General features: G+C 36.2%; 1 protein-coding gene across 1 annotated transcript in view; it reads right to left on the reverse strand.

Annotated features, from left to right (window-relative positions):
- Positions 1 to 364: 364 nt before the first annotated feature.
- PCLO (piccolo presynaptic cytomatrix protein) overlaps positions 365 to 21,384 on the reverse strand; it is a 286,482-nt gene continuing 265,462 nt past the window's right edge. Inside the window, exons 24-26 of the mRNA XM_071734051.1 lie at positions 7,385 to 7,519; positions 6,623 to 6,768; positions 365 to 3,680 (exon numbers count right to left, since the gene is read on the reverse strand). Of these exons, the coding sequence (XP_071590152.1) occupies positions 3,540 to 3,680; positions 6,623 to 6,768; positions 7,385 to 7,519 (422 nt within the window). The 3' untranslated portion in view covers positions 365 to 3,539. The remainder of the gene's footprint in view (positions 3,681 to 6,622; positions 6,769 to 7,384; positions 7,520 to 21,384) is intronic.

Genomic DNA, 21,384 nt, shown 5'->3' on the forward strand with positions numbered 1-21,384 from the left:
ACACAGGATCCATGTAATGTAAAAATATGGATTATAATAAAGCAGCAGCACTCATTGCCCCTGGATACTATCCCTTTAAAGTGTTATGGTAAAGAAGTAGCTCAACATTCATCATAGAAACTCTCATGTCTAGTTTTAACCTGGAAAAAAAACCCAAAAAACTGGCTGTTTGCTACTTATAGTATACATAAAAATAATGGTAACATTAGAAATCCCTGTCATTTGTAAATACATACACTGTGCTTTTGCTCATTTTTCAGCTTGTTTCCACTACACAAGACCTTGAAAAAAGAAGCAGCTTCAATCTGTGTTGATTCAGCAGATTTATGAATAAAAAAAGTTAAAATGCCTCTGCTATTGCCTCCCTGTCTTCAAAGCAATCATAGAAATGTGTGAATTTATTAATAATCGATCACTCAGAAATTATAAAAGCTGTTGCCACATCTAAGCACTTTTGGCCAGATATAAGAAACAAAAATTAATGAGAAAAAAAGTGAAAAAACCATACTGTGATATATACAAAAAAGTAAAAAAATACTAATAGTACTTTTTTGATTATATTTTTTAAAAACTTGGTCACAAGAGAGTTTTTCCTGACATTCATAAAGCAAGAAAAAAACAAAACAAAACAACCAAACTATAATCAAACCCAGTCAAACATGAATCTGTGTTGCATAGAGTGATTCCAGTACAACCTAGAAATTTGGTCAAAAAAAGGAACTTGGCACACTTTGAAAGCATACTCTAACCTCTGAAATGATGCTGCCTCAGAAAAGAGAAAATGCATGGGCCCAGGTCTGTCACTGGCCCATCCTGGGTGACCCAAAGCAGCCCTGTCCTTGCTGCAGCTGAGCAAGGCCTCCTTCCTGACAAACTCTGCTCTTTGTGTTTCATGATGGGAGCCTGAAACTGCCATTTCAACCTGCAGAAGCATTTTGTGGGTGCTCAGAGAATCACAGATGTTTCCATTGAACCAGTTGCCACCAGCTGATTACCCCACAAAGGGAGCTGTTCCATACAGCTGCAGCTACACCACCCAACACAACCATTTTATAAGATTCTTTGCCACGTTGGTATGTGTGTGAGAGCAAAGCATGTCTGTCCACTTTTTCAATTTCGAGTGATGATTACAGGCTTCTCTGTAAGGCAGCCAGATAGTGCTTGCTCCTGCTGGAAATCTCCATAGCAACTACCAGCGTGACTTGCTGTCTTTATAACAAATCTCAACAAGAACAAAATCACCAGCAGTTTGCACAAAATTGCACACCTCATGGTTTGTACTTCACACAGTAATTGAAACTGGAACTTTTTTTTTTTTTTTCCCAAATAAAAAACACACAGTAGCCATCAATGTAAAATAAACCATCAAAAGAGCAACATAAATGTCAAATATATCCACACAAGATTTTTTGGTTTGATTGGGAATTTTTTCTTTGAAGTATTTATCTTCTTATAAAAACATACACAACAACGAAACATACAGGATGTTTACAATAACTGCAGAGGACTGCTTTTAAAATATATGAGAGGTATACATACACTGGTGAAAGCATAAAATTCAACATTAAAGCAGACATCCTACTCCCACTGTCAGTGATGTTGTGTTTTTAAATAGCTAAATAGATTTTGGTAAGATTTCTCTGCTTGCAAGTTAAGCAGGCTACCAGAAGATTATCAACAATTTAACAGGAGGTTCCTTGTTGTGTATGTTATGAATATCTTCTGTGTTTTTCTCATGTTCCTTTCCCAGACTTACATTAACTTGACAAAGATAAATTGAAAACTGTATATGGGAAGTCTCACCAAATTAAATGGTGTAGATTTTAACTGTAATTCCAACTTCTGTGTAAGCTGAGACTTATTTTTCATTTTTTAAAAAGCATATATTATTTCCAGAATATGTTCTATTGGTTTTGTGCAACCTGTGGCACTGTACTACATATATTCAGAAAGTACAAGGAGACATACCTTAAACCATTTGTGAAAAGTTCTCAATGGACAAGAAAAATAAATGTTTGAAGTGCAGAAGTTAGGTTATTTTCTTTGTAAATATGTAAAGGTCATGAGGTAATATTTCAAGGGAAACTCCTTTCTAATCAAGCTTTGGAAAATTAAATTGCTTCTGAGTAACAAGGGAGTTGGTACCATATTGATTCTTGCTTTTTAAAGAAAGTGCTATACTTTTAGGAATGGGAGAGAAGTCTTTCCCTTCTCCAAAATTGGCACCAGGCAAAATACAACCAGCCAAAACTATCCCAGGCTGTAGTTTCTTAGCAAGTGAGTTAACCACTCATTTTCACACCCCTGAAAGTGGTACTTCAAGCATGGAAGTGCTTACACAGCCTTAAATGTTGCAAGTTACCTTCCTATTCACTTCTTTGCTAACTGAGAAGCCATGCTGTTGAGTGGATTATACTCAGGCATTCACCTATGATAACAGGAGGATATTCTTAATTCTTTCTAATGTAATAGCATCCAGGCAGGAACTGCCCTGCTGTCTCTTCCCCTTAGATTTCAAGCGTGTCATTGGTGTTGATAGAGAATCCTGCACCGAGCTGGCTGTTGGTAGCACTGTGGATCTACTTCCCCAAAGTGCCAAAGGAGCCTAGAATTCATCATCTCCTTAGAGTTTCAGAATAAGACTTGTTGCTGAATAATAGACGGACTAGTTGACATAATTGTGTCAGTCAGAGTAAGTCTTGTCACTTCCAAACTTTTTTTACACTGCTGATTCAAAGGTAGGGTAAAGTACAGTGTCACTGACAGGGAAACAGCATTTTTATTTCCTGATGTAGTGCAGTTTACATCCTGTCCTTTCTCTTAAAAACACACCCCAAGTTATAGACCATTAGTATGGTTTTATCCATTACATTCTAGGACAGTGTTTATATTCATTGTTAACACATAGAAACAAATGAAACAATCATATCTGATTCACCACAGGATAGTTTCTGGAGGAATAAGAAGGAAAAAAAGTAATGTAAAATAATATTACCACTCTTGCAAACTCTGAAGTTTGTGCCAAGTGGCATAATCTCACTACAGCAAATAATCAGACAACCTAAGGTGCAGACAAAAAAGTTTTGCACTTCTGAAAAGTGAGATTTAGAAAGTCAATCACCTTAAGTGCTTTTGCATAAAATGATCTCCTTCTGGTTGCACAGAAACCCAGACTGCTCTTTCCATCAGACTACCTCCAGCTGCAGCCAAACTCTGAACCTGCCTTCCAGCCTTCATTATTTCCTTCACAGTTACTCTCTTCACAAAGAGTCCAACAACACGGAGCCCTTGTAATCCATCAGTCTTCACTTCAAACAGCCTCGCTTTACTTCTGGGCCCAGGTTTTCTTTGACTTTGCTGTCTTGCAGCAAAAAAGTGTACTAGCCCTCCTTCAAGTGTGCTATGTAGCCCAGAGACTGCTCTTTTCTACTTTGTATTCTGAAAGACTAGCTAAACACAATAATATCAAACTATAGTCTTGGAGTGGTGCTGTTTATAGCAGACTCTGCAGGTTGTGTGCCCTAAGCAGACAGCTCTGCTCAGTGCGCTTGTGTGGAGCTGACCAACAGTTTGTGCCAGTTTACTATTCTTTTCCTTAGATCCACTTTGTCAAGCCAGATATAAGCTTCCCCAATCAATGTCTTTTTCATAAACTTCCCTCCATTGGAGACAAGCAGAATCTGGGAAAATAATAACAATAAAACATAATTATCATTGTGCATAGCATGGCATTTGCTGGCAGGCATAAAAGATTCGGAAATGTTGAACTCTGTTTTGGTACCTCCAGAGGAGGAAAGAAACACTGACCCTAACCCTTCATATAGAGGCATATTTCCAACAGAAAGGAACAGTTTTTCCCTGTGAAAACTGAACCTTCCCTTTCTTCTATTTTCTCATCATGGGATATAGCAACTAGATGACAACCTCGAACTTCAGTGAGCAGTTTGTTCACCTGCTGGTTATCAAAAACAAGCACAAGGTCAAGTTTTAAGTTACAGGATGAAGCTTTATATAAGCAAAGTACCAGATCTTTTTAAGGGCATGTGAGTCAAAGGGAACTCTGCATGTAGGCTGTAACTCCAAGCAGACTTAGTGTGTTCTGGCTTCTGACCTCATCATGTGGTTGTCTAACCTAAAATATAGAATTCATCTGAAATCTTACTCCTACTCTGCCATTGCTGGAGGGCACATAGTATTGCATCTCATTTTATAGAGAGTGGGAAGGGCAACAAACAGCCCCCAGCACTTATGTGAGCTACTCAGGCTGGGTGTTCAAGATTCTACTTGATGTATCATACAGGCATGAGTTTTCCAGATAAGCAGGCTCATGTCATGCAAGCAATAATCTTCTCTGAATTACTTCATTCCATGAGTTTCTGGGAAAAATATATTTGATAATATATATATATACTTTAGGGGTGAATTGAAGTTACATGGTCAGATTACTTAACTATTGAGTAACTGGATTAGCAAGCCTCTTTAAAAACAAACAAACAAACAAAAAATCCATAAGTGTTCCAAAAAGAAAAAGAACTCATGAAAAACTGCAGTTCCAAGACAGGATTAGCAGCAGGTTTAAAATATTCACAGTCACTGAGTACATCTCTGGCAATGAGCAAAGGAGGGAACTGGTAACAGTAGGAGGCTGTCACCCTGTGTGTGAAACAGCAGGAGCAAAAATAGGCTATTTTATTGCTTGGTTTCGCAGATCTAGGTTAACAGAAGACCAGCAGGACTCAAGGACTTCATAGTCCACTGAGAGGCTAGAAGAACCCATATAGTAATAGAGATGTAACAGAAAGATAGAAGAACTAGAGCTTCCAGTAACAGAGAACTTTAAACATTTTTTAAGATTTTTTTCCATTTTGATTTGAGAAAAAAGTAAACTTTACTGTACAACGGAAATTTAAGTTTTTTTTTAAAGGGGAGGCAAGAAATTTGCAATAGTTTTCCTCAATGAAATTCCTAGGAAAAAGTTCATCCAGAACTTTGACCAGTTCTCTGGTCAAGTTTGGTATCAGTAAAGTATGTACCTGGAAAATTTAGACACCAACATGCCTGTCACTCAACAGCTTTGGTGATGGAAGATCAAGTGACTCTTAGGCACTGAGCTATAAGGGAACCCTGTTTCACTCATCAGAAAGCTCATCCTTGTGTAAAAAAGGCAGACTGGCTGAACTGCCAGGGGTTCCTAGGTCACTTGGTTCAGTGTTTCTTGAGAAATGGACAGTCCAGTAGCAGGAAAGCCAAACCAGAACATCTGTGAAAAAAATTCTTCTGGGTTTTTCTGATTACCCTCACATAAGACATTATGTATTTCCAATTGCAGCAAGCCAGTCAGCCAGGAGCCAGCTGTGGAACAAGGCAGAGGAGCCAAGATCTTAGTGCTCTGCAGAAGGGTCCCAGGTGGGTTGCCAAGGAACAGGGAAATTAGAGGAGTGAGTGAGCAAGCTGCCAGGGGCTGAGGGCTGGCAAAATGTTTTCCTTTATCACAGTTTTTTGTGATTAAAAAAAAATTGTAATGGAAATTTTCCACTGCTTCCATCCTTGATACTTCCAGCTGGAGCCCTTTGGTTTTTATTTTAATGATAAAATCAATAAAACTAATGCAGGCAGTTAGATAGTCCAGTCTAACTTTAGTTAGCAAAATGATAAATTCGTCTTCCAGATTTAAAGGTACATCAAGTAGATGCTGTTATGCTCCTACTTATGGCTCCTACTAATGCCTCCTACTTACTTGAAAGATTAGGATGTAGATACTCCTGGAATTGTCCATTTCTTTCTACTGCCTAGAGGAATCCTGATTATCTGCATTATATTATTTTCCTACTCATGTGAAAGCAAATGAAGGCAGGTAAAGTGAATTCTACCTGTATAAAAAAGCACATCTGAGCAAATGATCAAATGTGTCTAAGCAACTGAAACATAAGACAGGGACCGTTCCCTAAATCACACATGATTTGATGTGTCACAGACCAAAAATACTGTCATCTGCTTTACTGTAATACTGCTGTACAAATGGACACAGAGACTATGTGACTTGTTACAATCCATGATTCTGAAATATCTGAGATCATGACTATTCTGCCTAATTCTAGGCACCACAATTTCTAAAGTAGTTGAACTGAAGAGAATGAAAAAATTAGGCATTAGGTAACAGGACATGACAAAGAAATTTTTACGTAGCCTGGAAAAGCAGAGAGATAGGACAGTAACCTTTCAGTGTGCAAACTTTTTTTTTATGAAAAAGAAAACAGAGCACTGTGCTTTGTGAGGATTTTTAAAGGTAAGATAATTTTAAAATATGGCAAATTTAAGTTATCTATTACAATAAACTTTCTAGATTTTCAGATTTTGCTTTTGGAAAATATGCATAACTTACTTCTCTAGGGGTTTTTAAGAACAGCTTAAGCTTAAAACTTTTGGGCCTGGTCTAAAAATACCCTCCCTCAGTGTGAGGGGATGGATTAAACTATCTTTTAAAATGTCCTCCACACACATTTAAAATGTCCATCATTAAGTGGCTGTGTTATTTCCTTTCTAATTTGAAGACTGATCTCAGATGCCCATAGCACAGCATGGAGAACATCCAAAATTAGGTTTTAATAAAATGCAGAATTACCTGAAGAGAATGCCCAGCAGGACTCAAGCTAAATCTAAATGTTTCATTGAATGAAGGCTCTCGGTCGTGCCTGCATACCCTGGTTTTCTTCTTAATTACTCTCTTTTGGGTAGAGATATTGACAACGTACAGCTTCACATACAGGTCTGGGGAAGAACAGTTGAACGAGTTAAATACAGAAGCTTTTAAATAATCATCGTAGATAATGATTTCAACAGAGGGGAAGTGTGAAGAAAGAGTGTGGTACTTTACAGAGCCACATTCTGTTCCCATTCACATAACGTAGAAATGGAACAACCCCACTAAATCCAAGGTAATTACTTTGTGTTTACAATGCTGTCATTAAAAGAACAAACACCTTGATGTCTTTATGTATCTATGTATGAAAACATCATTACTAGAATTAGTTTTTATTTTTTAAATGCTTTGTCATTTAAATATAATTTTTCACTAGGTATCATTGTTCTTTAAAAACTTAGGGATTTATAATTTCTGTTAAAGTTAAGGATTAATTTTTTAACAATAAAAAGTAAATTAAAAGAGGATTAACTTTTGAAAGTTAATTTGCTTCTACAAAATGATTTTATTTTCATTAAACTTGCTCATAGGAGAAAAAAAAAGCACTTCAAAAAAATCCTAGAGAATATGTCATTCTGATTAAGAAGCAATTTTCTTTCCCATTTTAGTGGTGATATTAAATGACTTCTGATACAACCTAATTAATGCTTTCAAAGTATCGTGAAGCTGTTCTTTTTGTGATACCTGGTAGATGATCTGGAGATTTAAATTTGTATGTGATATTTCTGCACTGAAGGATTTCTACTATCAGTTGTTCTCCATCTGTCTTCATTTCCTTCTTTAATGCAATCTTGATTTCACCCATAACCTGAGTTTTACCTGGAAGAGCAGAAAAAGCAACCCTCATTAATGGAAAAGAAAACCGAGTGTATCTTTCTACCTTGGAAAGAAGTAGAGTTTTCTGGTTTGATTATTGGTTTTAGTTTGGGGGTGGGGGAGCATTGTCCTTATTTTTCTTTCTGGACAGCTTATAATTTTTAGTCTGAGGTATAAGGATAATGCGTTGCTTGAATGAACAAATGGAAGACGCTTCCATACTGATTTTCATCAATTCCACAGTATTCAGTGAAAAAGCCTTAACACCATCCTTATGAAACATTGCACTAAATGAATCATGGCTTCAGAACCTAGCAGATTTTAGAAGACTCAGAAGAGATTCCTACTTCTTTTATTGTCTGGCTTTTTCCCCTCTTCTTCATGTATGTTCAATACATATTTCCTTTGACAGGGGTGTAAGAACAGCTTGGAGTTGATTTTTTAATGGAAATACATTTAGAAAAAGAGATATACTGATGAGGGGAGGTGCATCATGTGCTGTTGAGAGAGATCATAGCAGACTGAGCTGGACACGTATGTTCTTTGACTGACACAACAGAAATTAAGTTGCTCAGTGTGTCATAGGATTTGACAACCCTGAGGACTGCATTGGTCAAAATACAGTGCCCAGTCATAAGCTTTTCTTCTTAAGTTTAGGAACCATCAATCTAAGTGATGTGTAAATGGAAATGTCTGTGGGTATTTTGGTAGCCATTGGATCATGATAAACAAATGATATAATGCAACTTGGAAGAAAGTAAATACAGCGAAAGAGATACTGTATACCTTTCTAGAAAAGTAAAACTATGGCTTTCTAAAACACTGGGAAATAATTTATAAGTTGAAAATTTCTGTTTGCCTCAAGAAAGATGTATTTCAGGTGAAATGTGCAAACCACAATTATCACAGTGGCAAAGAAGCATATAGTAAGATACTGTTTTCTAATTTTGTCTGGGAAACAAGCCTGGAAAAGGGTAGAATTGCTTTCTGTGAACATACAGTAAAGTAAATATTGAAAGGGAAAAGAAATTTTAAGCTGAATTTGTGTGATATTTTATCTGTTACATATTTATTAAATGTGCACTTACTGATGTACCTACCACAAGAGAACCACGGGCATGTACAGCAGTATCATATTCATTTTAGGAACATATTAACAGTAATTAATCAATTCTTAAAAATATATAGCTATGATTAAATACATTAGGGGATTTTTACAAGACAATGCATATCTTTTTAGGGCACCAGATTTATTGAAAATCCATTGACAATTAAAAGGGGATGGTTAATTAACTAAGTTGCTGCAAGGTATTTGAGAAGTCAAAGGGTTTAAACTGACTATTGTGGTATTCTTGTTCTTGTAGAACAGTCACACACCACAGTGGGAAAGGTTAATTAGTTCTACTGTTAGTCTTAAATTATTGCTATGGTAAATCACAGGATGTGTCATCTGCACTGTTGTCAAATTCCAGGGATTGATAACTAAGGACTGTGTTCCCATTCCTTTTTGATCAGATGTCTACTGTCAAACAAAATTACCCAAGACAATAGTAAATAGCTGTCTGCCATTGATCTGTGTTATCAAGGCTAATTCATCCTTAACAAGCAGGTAAATCTCACTTGGTAATGAGAGGAATTTCATTCAGTTCAAAAGTCTAAATGGAAATTTCTGAGCTGATTTACACATGTATTCAAAAAACATCTTTTGAGATTAACTATGTCTATTCACACAGATGGACCAAGTGTGAGTAGGTTGAACATGGCAATTTGAATATGAGATGCCTCACTGCTGCTACCTGATGAGCATCTTCTACAGTAATTTGCTGTATGGATGCCACATGGCAGAAAACAGCATTAAGAAAATACATAAACAAACACTCTGTTCCATGATTCTGTATAATTTAGTATAGGCTCCTTCAGTTCCAGAAGAGTGACAGAGGGCATTAGAATACTACTGGGGGTAGTGGGATGAGAAATAAAATAGGAAGGGGGTAGGAGGGTGGAACATGGACAATAATATCCCAGCATTTACCAGGTTTCCAAATGTTGGTGCAGAATAAGACTAAACTGCTTTGCTATCATGCCTAAGTCTGACTCCTGTCTTGTTGGTCTGTGACAGGAACACAAAACCTAATTTTTTGGTGATATTTAGTGCAAAGAAACTGAAAAAAATGTAGAGTTGTCTTATTGCAGCATGATGACGATGGTATATAACCAGAGAGCAAGGGAGAACAAAGGAGATTTTGGTGGTGCTGGGCCTGCTGTGTTAGTGCTGGCTGATCATTCAATATGATCAAGATCATTCTATATGGAAATCAAAGAACCCAGATCATTGAGTCAACCAAGGGGAGAAATTATGTGACAGTACAAATGCTAGTTATGATACGACATGAAGCAATTCTGTAAATGTTCTCTTGAGGAATGTTTGGGAATACTGAACTCCATAGATTTTTGCATTTGCGACTTCTGGTATTTGGTACTTGTCATATTTTTCAAGTGTTCCCCACGAGCAAATTGAAGTGAATGAAATTTGCCTGCCAACTTCTCTTAAAAGCATTTCTGAGTGTAACATGCAGTATTATTCCCTCTGAATCTGTTACATCTATAATTATGAAAGAGTAAGTAAAAAGTTTTCAGTATAAGATAAAGAGATGAGCAATGATTACTACAGTGTCATCATAAGCATATGATCAGAAACGAAGTCTTCTTTTCTAGAACGAATTTCATTTCTTTATGTCGTAATTGTTTTTATACCCCAAGATTAAAATACTGAATCTCTGAGAACTCTATGCAGTGTTCACTGACAGAGAACAGGAATGTCTTTGATATATTTTACCACTGCTTGTCTCATACGTATGACCTGGGCTTGGTGCAGCTAGTTATATCTAGTAGTGTGTAATGAGAAATCATATTTTTCAGAACTGAGCACTTCAAATGGTCCCTATGTAGCTGTACTGCCTAAATATGCAAAATCTTAAATACAGAATATTGGGGTATGTTTGTAATCTTTAGTAGATTAGAATATGTAGTAGTATGTGATAAAATTTAAAGTAACACGAGGTGGGCCCTTGAGAATTTGATTAAAAAAATGAAATACAATACTTTAAAATATAGGACATGATTAAAGAAAACCCTAAACCATGGGTTCTCTTCCAAGATCCCATCCTTTCATAGCTTTCTTGGTTCTTAGACTTCATCTGAGGCTAATCTCATAGGTGGAGATAATAACATCTAAAGATGTTATAAAAAGAGCTGTTTGGATCTGGTAAAACATAAAGACTTAGAAGGGCTGATGAGGACCTATGCCACTGTTTTGTTTCCTTCCACCATAATCCATGAAGCTTGCACAAACATAATTTTCTGTGTAACAGAATGCTGTTGTAGCAGGAAATATATTTCTGTTGGATTGCCTTAACACAATTTTGAGAACTATGCTTCAGTAGACAGCTGTGCTTCAGGAAAACAAGCAGACATAATCTTTTGCAATAAATAATACAGTATTACTGCAAATACTAGCTATTTATTATTTACATTTGAGTACGGGAGTTAAACAAGTCCAACTGAAGATAAAAGGGTATTCAACACCATTTTTAAATCAAATACACCAAAACTATCTTTCTTTTTTTTTTTTTTTTTCCTTTCTTCTTTTTTATTGTAACATCACCGCAGTTACTTTTTGTACCAGCTGTTTGTTTTCATAATACTTTTCATCCTCTTACTGGGACATGAACTACTAGCAAGGCTGTTGTAAAATAATGATGGATGAACTTTAGAAACAATGCCTCCCAATGTTTATGGGCCCTGATTTTTTTGTCCTTTTGAGGTTTTTCCATTACCTTCTCTTTGTTATTCACCTTTCTCTCAAATATATCTTTCTCCTTGAAAACTGCCACAATTTTCTCTATAGGCTAGTTTTATCTTTGTGTTCCCTACTGTAAGACTCAGACATCTAATACAGTCTTAACTGCTACCTCCTACTGTCTCACAGTGGTTTAAATAGATGTTGGTTGGTTGGGTTACTGGCATAGAGCTGTTTCAATAATTATGCTGCCCAGCTCCAGCAATGAGGCTGAATAATGTGCAGGTTCTGAAATTTGTTGCTCCTCTTGCAACTGGGTACCCATCCTGCTCTGCACCATCAACAGGACATGGGACAATCTACAGAGTGGACAACCTCAGAGTGAGAGGTATTTCAGCTGCTGAGGGTTCCTGCAATGCATTCAAAGTCTTCTCTCATCTGCCTACATGAAGGCAAGGTGTTCTTAAACATGAGGTGTTATTACAATTTATTCCTTCTCTTACCTTATGTAGGTAGGAACACTCTGACACTCTGTGCAGGCAGCCATACTCCTCTGAGATGGAAAATGCTATCTGTTAAACACGTGAAAAACAGGTTCCCATGGGATACAGGGATGCTCTGCAGTGGGAGCAGACATGAACCCTGGGAACTGCTCGCTCTTTTCCCTTCCTTCTCCTTACCCTGCAGATGTGAACTGCTGTGAGCAGGCCATGTATTATGAGAAAAGCAAAGTTCTTTCATTTATATCTCCCTATCTCCTTATAGTGAGGAACAGAAGCAGAATTAAGGAACTTTGCTCTCAACAAACACAGATAATAAGAGTGGTTGGCATTAAGGGTCAGGCACATGAACAAGTTGACAGGTTTATGTTATGATTTGTACAGCTAGGAGGCTCACTGCCCACAAAAGTTTGAATTTACTAATGCAGAAGTTTAGCCTGTATGCCCAAAATTCTTAGTAGGATTAAGCAAAGAACATTTTGAAGGAAAATGTTTTGAGGTCTTATTTTCAGATGAAAATAAACTGTTGTGCAAAATGTATTTTAAAAACAGGGAACTCCTTTTGTCTGTTGAGATTTTGAGGTTGATATTGAGATTTTGTCTGTTAATATTTCCCCCCCAAAATATAAACATTGTTCCTTTTATTGGTCCCTGTGTATGTGCACCTCATACAGAGATATGATTCATTTCTTTTGAAAGAAAATTTTAAAAAGAAGACAAGATAGTGCTGACTGAACTGATGACATATGTAAAAGTTCTTGGCCTGAAGTGATTTGTGGAAAAATGACGTCAATACTTCACACATGCTCAAATATGAAAAATAAAACTCAGACTTGCACCAACCCAGTTTCAACTGGCTCTATTTCAGATAAGTGGCATTCTAAAAGGCTGTAGGAAAAGGTTAATGAGACAGTAGGAAGAGGTTAATGAAGCAATAAGATTAGAGGATATGGATTAGAAGAGAAAATTTCTCTCCTGTCAGGAGCTGGTCATGTCAGTGACCTAAAAGAAAGTATGGGGGATCAGAGATTTCTCCAGAAAGATTTTCGCAATATTTTAGTAAGAGTTTCACTGTACAATAGAACACATGAAGGGAAAATAATGACAACTGTAAATTTCACATTAAACCAATTCAGGTGACCAGAGACAACCACAGAGATTGATGCTGATGAACACAGAATACTTGGATTTGACATGATAGTCACAGGGAGAATAAAAAAGGAGTGAGGGAAGTCAGGAGTTATGAAACTAATTCATAGTACATCCTTCATTGGGAGGTGTCTGTCTTATTTGTCTTATTTTTTTCAATGACAGTTGTGAAGCAAGGTGATCGCTTTGATATAAAAGCCTGACTTTTAAATGGTGAAACTGGGCCACAATTATCAAAATGCAATTTTACAAGTCTAACATTTTTCATAATTTCAATGAGAAAAAGCTAAAATAGCAGTTGAAATTATTCTTGCTACTGTTATTCAATTTCAAAGATAGGCGCAGCCTGGATCTGGTAGGGGGAATTGTGCAGCTCCATTTCTCAGAAGCCAAAACACTCTTCAGACACCTTTGCTCCCTTTCATCCTCACCATAGATCACTGTCCGTGCCTAAATATACATTCACAGTCTTCACAATTTTAGCATCTTACATAAGAAGACATATCAGAAGCAGCAGATTCAGCTGCATAAAAGATGGCTTGCCACAGCATGTCTGAAATTCTGATGATGAAAAGTACGCTTTGCCCTGACTTTTGCACAGACAAAGGTTCACACAGGGAAAAGAAGTAAAAGTATTTAATGTCATACATTTAGAGGAACCCAAACTTTGATTATTTTAAGCTTATTCTATTACATCTTTGCCACAGAGAAAATGTGTAGCCAAAGTGAGAAGAAATTTGCCAACTTGCATTAAAAATCTGTATTTGACATACCCATAGTATTTTCCACAATAAAATGATCATCTTTGTGTAATATAGAAAAACTGTTCTGTTAAAATAGGACAAGCGAGTCTGCAAGCTATTTTTGCATGTCAGCATGAGAATACAAAATGGGTATTACCTATAGAAAAAGAGGGAGGATTTTGCTAGATTTTGATTTTGTTTAGGTTCTCATTTAAATGTTGACAGATTGTAAGCTACTTTCTGTCTCCCATGGCAAATACATTTTTAATCTTTTTTTTTTTTTTTTTTTAGTTTTGCTATGCAATTTTTTGAGAGTTTGACAATATAGTCTGAAAAGACAAAATCCCTTCTGAGCCAACTTTTCCTTTTGGTGCCAAAATAATGAAAAAGTTTACACTTTCTAAGTCTGAATATATATATGAAGATTGGGATATCATAACAGATTTATTTATTCTTTTTCTCTGCTGATGTAATAAAATTAGACATTTCAGCTTGAAACACTAGAAACCCCAGGAAATGGATTAAAGTCTATTTGTCCTTTATTACAATGTGATGGAAGTATAATGGAAAGAATATGAACACTTCAGTGAAATGACTCCCATGTATGGTAGCAAGAGATAATAGAAAATTTGCCCAAAGTTACAAGAAAGAGGGATCAAATAATTATAAAGATAATTCAGAAATATTAGCTAGTAGAGAATCAGAAGGGTAAAAACTAGATTGCAAAGAGGGTTTTGCATATTATTTACTTCTGTGGATTGAAGAAGAAAATAATCCTTTGAACAGCATATTTTATACTTGGCATGTAAACAAACATCCTTCAACCAGACTGTTTATAAAAATACTGTAAGAGCAACATATTTCCTGAGAACAACAGCTAGAAGTGGAAGCAATGGAACCAAAGTACTTGAAAATTGCATTTCTGAAAAATAATGACTCTGTTAGAAAACCTGCTGACTACTTGGAGAGCAGAGTGACATGAAAATTAAGGTTTTTTATGTAATTTCTGCCTAATTTGTAGGTGAGCAGAATCAGTCTATTGCATTTAAAGGAAAACCAAAGACCATGTTGTGTTTCAGGAACACCTAGGAACTTCCCTATTTGCTTCAGCTGCTGAGGTGGTGATTTTTCATTTGTTTCAGTGTTTTGGATTTGCGGTCTGATTAAAGAAAAAAAAATCAAGTTTCAAAGCTAGATGGATAAAATAACATGCAGGTCTAAGAATTTAGATCATTAGAAAGATACACATAAAACAGCTCAAGAGGAAGTGATGTGTTTAGGAGTAAATGGGCTTAGTTTCACTAGACACACTAAAGATTTTTAAAGTGGCAATCAAACTGAAATAATACTGATGTTTTCTGACTTAGCAGTGCAAGTAATAGAGTGTTTTAGCTTGTTCCCTTTGTCATAAAGTCATGCTAGCACAGGGAATTATACAGAGTATATGACAACTGGTGTAAGAACCACATATGATGAATTTTCATTCCAGGTAGTTTAGAGAGTGGCTCATGGCACATTTACTGCACAGACAATAAGCACTGAGCCTGCACTGCTAGTGCAGTGCAACAAGCTGTTTCATTTCACAGCTTGCCCAAGTCATTTATAGCCCATATAAAATTACTTAACACATGGTGGCATATGTAATTCCATAAAGCTTTCTTTGAGAAGGAGGTGGACGATGACATTTGTATACACAAAGAAATCCATACACATAATCAAGCTAACACAATATGTTAGCAATCTTTGGTGCTATAAACCTAATAGGTACACTATCCTGGGAGATGAAAATGAATATTTTTTTATAAGATCCTGCCTATTCATTCCTCACATCATGTTTTCCAGATTCCCCCTCAGATTTATACTGCAGCTCTGAAGCTCTTCAGTGAAATATGCTTAAAGTCTTGCTCATACCTCCCTGGAACTACAAACTGGTGAGCACAGTCGTCTGTGCTGCACAGCTTGGGTACCAGAGCAGATGCTTCTGTACTGACTGTTCATGTGGAAAACAGGTAATACCATTATATTAATAGATTTTCTTTTGCATACTTACATTACCTGGTACAGTGGTAGCAGCCCACTGTTGAGATGTTATTTCTCTATCATTGAATAAGAAATATTACAGAAATAATTGTTGCTAATAAGACTACTGAGTATAAAAGTATGATCAATTGCCTCTTCAATGTGATAATTAGAACTGTTATAATTCTAACAAAGCTCATTATGTCTAATATATGAAAGAAAGCCAAATCTATCTTCCAGGACCACCAGAGTGTTTTGTGGCTAGCTGTAGAGAACCTAGAAAATTTTAGTACAAAAATGACTACTTGTAATTAATACTGAGATTCAACTACCTTCATAATCTTTCCAGCAGAGCAATTGTCCTTTCCATTAATCAGGACAAACATGAAATTAACTCAGTCAAACTGAAAAAATGTGTTAATCCAAATTTCGATCAGGAAGGTTTAATAGAAATGTTATGCAGAGTATTTGACAGTACTATGCAGAATTTGGAGTTCTACAGTCCCTGGAGGCTTGATGCCTGAAAGCATTACTTACAAAATGGGGAGAGGGTTCCTAAAGTAGTTAGCAGTTTTGAAAAATATCAATCTACCTTTCAGCTCCTGCCCAGAGTATGGTTGGGTTGTTTTTTTTTCTATTTGTCTGTTTTTATAACCTGCATTGGAAATCTTTATGGACTAAAGCAACTACTTTTCATTGAAATATCTCTCTACAGTGTCATTACTCTTCACCTTATGCAATGCTGATTTCTTCTGTTATAGTAAACATATCCTAAAGTTGCTATTGCATTGCACTGTTGAGCTGATGTGTGTGGTAGCAAAGAATCAAGGCAAAAAAATGTTTCATGGTGCAGGACTGAAAATTTTCCACTATGAAGACCTAAAGTATTTTTTGAGGAATTTAATGGTGAAAAAAAAGGTCAGGGACTGATTCCTGGAAATCTTATATCTGAGATGCTGATACCTCTCCTGGTACACAGTGATACACAGGACAGTGGTATTCAATGCCCTTTTTTGGGGAGCAAAGGATCTGTCCTAAATAAGAGGTCTTGAGGTTGTGATCTGTTGGCCTTCACCTAGATTTGACAGAAATTCCACTTGCAAATGTGAAATTTGTCTGATGAAAGTTGACTCGAAATTATGTGCCCTAGAAAAAGTGAATCAGAAAACACACATATGTTTGTATTTAAATATGTGTGTCTGGCTTAGAAACTCCTCTTATTTTTCTGAAGTCATTGAAGTAAATACCATCTATTTGTAGCTAGAAAAAAAAAATCCCAACCATTTTGTATCTCATTAAAAACTTTTTGCCCCTGGGCAGTGCATAGCCACTTGTATCTCATAGTCAATGTTTTCAAAAATTAATACAAAGGAGTATCTCATAGCAAGAGAATGCTCTGAGAGCCCCTGTAGATTTACTTTCAAGAAACTGTCTAGAAACAGAAATGAGGCTGTTTCTCTGTCTCTTGCCACAGTGAGACTGTTTCGAGAGTTAATTCCTCGCAGCCTTTTATGCACTGAGGTCAAAACTCATGATTGTATCAAGAATCTCTGAGATTTAGTGCTGCTTTTTTGAACATGACTGCTGAAGTCTTGACCATAATTTATGTTTAAAAATCCAAGCTGTGCATATTGGAATTGACAGCAGGGGTTTGCAAGATCTCACAAACTGGAAGTGCAAAATGGATTATTTGCATAATGTGTTTTTAAAACTTGTCTGGTCCTGGGAATAGCACCTGGGAAAATATTATTACTGTGTATATTCATTATACCTTTGCAATGAAATACAAACACTTCATTTGTAATTATAATCCATGAATATGATTCCACTACCTGCAGGAATTACATAATCTCTCTTTACAGTTTCAGCCAATCTAGAGCAGAAAGTATAAAATTTTCCTTCAACTAAAAATGAAGACAGATTTTAGGAAAGCAGAACACATATTCTCTTGGATTTGAAAGTTACTCAGGAAGCACCTGAGTAACCTGTAAGAGAGAAGATTGAAGATCTGATTTACAGTTCAGGTTTAGATTAACTGAAGAAGGATGCCTTGCCTCAAAAACTCACCACAAAGAGGGTCTTGAATTACAAAAAGAATATATAAAAAAATATACAGTGCTGCTGTTTTAGAAACCCTAACGACACCTGGAATGTCCACTTAAAAATATGAAACTGCACTGTCCCTTAGGGTAGTGTTCATGAAGAATGACTTGCTGAGCTAGTGCCATGCCACAAGAAGTCACCATGCCACATGGCACTCTTGGTATCACTAGCAAAAACCTTGTGAAGAACTGTAAATTATCACGTGAGACTACTGTTTCTAGCATAAGTGTTCAATTTTATTTGTGCACAACCTGAGACACAACAAATTGTGTCTGGATCCATGAGGAAAAACAGACTCTAATTTCTTACAGAAAACAAGTCTCTTAATTTTTCTGCACTCAGTCAGAAAAAAAACATCAACAGCTGTGGAAAATATCAGAAAGAAGTCTGACTGCTTAATGTGTATGCTGAATATTAAATGTTTGAAGACAGAAAAAAAATTCAGAGGATCTGGACCAGATAGCTCTCATTAGTATTTGACATTATTTAATGACTTGAACAACTGCTTCTTGAGTTACTAGGACAAGTAACTAATCACTGAGAAAATAAGCATAAAGGTAGATATATTATTTAAATTTGAAAATATTGAAGTATAGATATAGATTATCTCAGTAATATTAACAACCAAGGTTACCAAAAATACATTCAGATTATAAACTGCCTCTGGAAAGAAATTATATTTTCCTAAAAGTCTATGAGAGTCTATTACTACTTTTTCAGTAGTAATTAATATGAATGGATCTTAACTAAACCGTGTAAAATTCCAATTATGTGGATTCATCATATAAAATTGTCTTTCATTTGCTCTGAGAGCACTGTCAAGCTGCCCATCTGATTTAGAAAATACCACATATTTATACTCAAAGACACTAAGACTCTGCACTTACTGAATGTGGTGGTAGTTCTAATTATTTCTACAAAGTTCTTATCATTGTGAAAGATACAGCTGCAAGTCAGCACCTGAAGGCCAAATTCTGTGTTTTACATAATTTTATCCTCTTATGGCCACGTATACCCGAGGTGTCCCCTCACATGGGGTTTCACAAGCTTTGGGGATCCAGTGCTGACCAGCAAGTCTGTAAGTGCTGATATATTCATCTTCCTCTCAGTGTATCCACTAGATCCCTCTATTGGTAGCATTTCCAACAAGGGAGAAGCTTTGTTTACCAGTCAAATATATAAATTTTACTATCATCAGCTCTGAAATCTGAGGACAAGTATAACATAACTCAGGTAAACTCTGTTTTAACTCCTTTCATCATTTGCATTCCTCCTTCCTGGTACAATTTGACCAGAGGAAATAATGCAGCCATTTCAATCCATGATGCAGAACCAAGGATGTGAGAGACTGAAACTTGATCCTGAAATGGCTTGCAAGACATCTAATTAACATGCGAAAGGCCCTTAATTTCAAATTTTTAAATAAAATTTAAACAATGTAATTAATTTGAATAACATACCATCCTATACTTTAACAAGAATGAAGCCTGAGGTGCCATCATGCTGCCAGTTAATAGTCATGACTTCGTTCAAAATAATCAAAATTTGTATCTCAGATCCTTTGTGACAAATTCTCTCAATTACTTGCAGACTGTTTAATTTAAAATTATATTTTGCTTTCCTTACTAACAGTCCCATGGGTAATTAGCAAAAGACAAAATTTTAAGAGGACGGTATCATTATCTTCAGTTTACAAGGACTGAGGCTTAAAGAGAGTAAAAAAACAAAGCTGTCCAAAAATTCCCAACCCAGCAGCAAAAAATAATCATGTAATTCTGTTTTCTTTTTTAGTTCTGAGTCATGTTGGAGAGGATACAGTATTCTTTGCACACCGATGTTTTTCAGTGGTCTGTATTGTATGTTCCCATTTATTTTATTTGCACAGAATTATAAGTAATTATAAGCAGGTCTTCTAATCAGAAGAGTTAAGCAACTACAGCTCCAGACAGTAATTGCAACTGAACGTTTATTGGCAATCTTCATTATTTTTCTGACCTATCTGAGAGAAGCACAAAGAGAAAACATAATAAGGAGCTTTCAAGCTCCATGCTGAATTTCTTTCCTTTCTCCATGTGACATATAAGCTGCAGCAAAGGAAGACTTTTTGTCAAGAATGCTTCAAGACATAAAGCAAGTCTGCTACCCTGCTGACCAGTGGGTTTTCTGATTGTGAAAGCTGTTTGTTACGCTGTGAAAACAAGACCCTGGTAATGAGAGAATTAACTCCTCTACTTTCAAAGACAGAACTTGTGCCATTGGGACCTACAAATGCTGTTGCTGAGTATTCCTTAATGCTTTCCCCATAAATCCATCATTCTACTGCTCAGACAAAGAAAAGGCAAAGGAAATCTGGTTTATATTCTGTTATCTAGAGAAGATAATTTTTTTTAAATAACCCCTTATTTACAAAGTCTGCAATGAGATATGCCAGGTCTTGCTGACATATGTAGGGTAGAAAAAGAAAAGAATGTTATCTGTGGGCAGTTGAAGCAGGAAACTGCAAGCAATAGAAAATAATTACCTGGAGGAATTTGGCCAACCCAGAGGTTACGGAAAGCACTATGGAGTGTTTAATAAATAGTAGCAGCAGACTGCTGCTTTAAACTTGCTGGCGAGATGTCCCCTTAAAGAAAATAACGACATCTTCAGCACCTGTCTAGCTCCAAAAAAACATCTTTCCCAGTAACTAATCACTGATTCTTACTCATCTTAAAATGGCATAAACAGGCACTGGCAATGAAAGAGCTCTCTTCACACTCCTGCTTATTTCTTCCCACACAGTTTCCCTAGAATTTTTGAGCAACAATGATGGTTTATGACAAAGTGTTCTTTATGAAACAATTGCAGACTGGTAAAATAATTCAGAAAGGAATGGACTGAAGGCCTCCAGTCAAATCCCACATTCATCATCCCTTAAGCATCTTACTGTCACCCTGCTGGAGTCACCTCAATATCTCAAGAGTCCCCATACCATATACAATGTTCAGTATGTGGCCTTACAAGTACACACTGAAAGGGAATAATCCCTTTCTATTTGTTGCTTCCTACATGGTTACTTTTGCAGCCCTTTATGCAGCATCAGTGATCACAAAGCCATTTTCCAAATTAATATTGTTTAAAGAAAGGTTGTTGCTATCATCATACTAGTGACTTTCACAGGGAAAATCTGATTTGAAGAGTGCATTAAACAACCTCTGTTGAACAGAATGGGAGCATACATTTTGAGATGAGGGCATGTAAAAATCAATTGCTTTGTTGGAAAAGGACATTGTCTCTAACACCATCACTCCCATTTTTGTTTTTTTTTTTTTTTTTTTAAATTGCTTTGGGCACCAATTGAAGGTTTTTAGTTTTATTCATTTTAAAGAAGGCTAAAGAATATTGAAACTGCTTTGTGGTATCTGCATTATTTCCCAACTGTTTGAAAACCAACAAAAATCTCTTTTCATAGACCATCATTTTTACCGTCAACAATAAAGAAAAGCTGCCTCCGGAAAAGAGCTTTAAACATAGCTGTGGTGATATCAACAAGTCAGCACTCCTGCATGAAAGCAA

This window comes from Heliangelus exortis, chromosome 1 (assembly GCF_036169615.1).
Source record: "Heliangelus exortis chromosome 1, bHelExo1.hap1, whole genome shotgun sequence".
Taxonomy (NCBI): Eukaryota; Metazoa; Chordata; class Aves; order Apodiformes; family Trochilidae; genus Heliangelus; species Heliangelus exortis.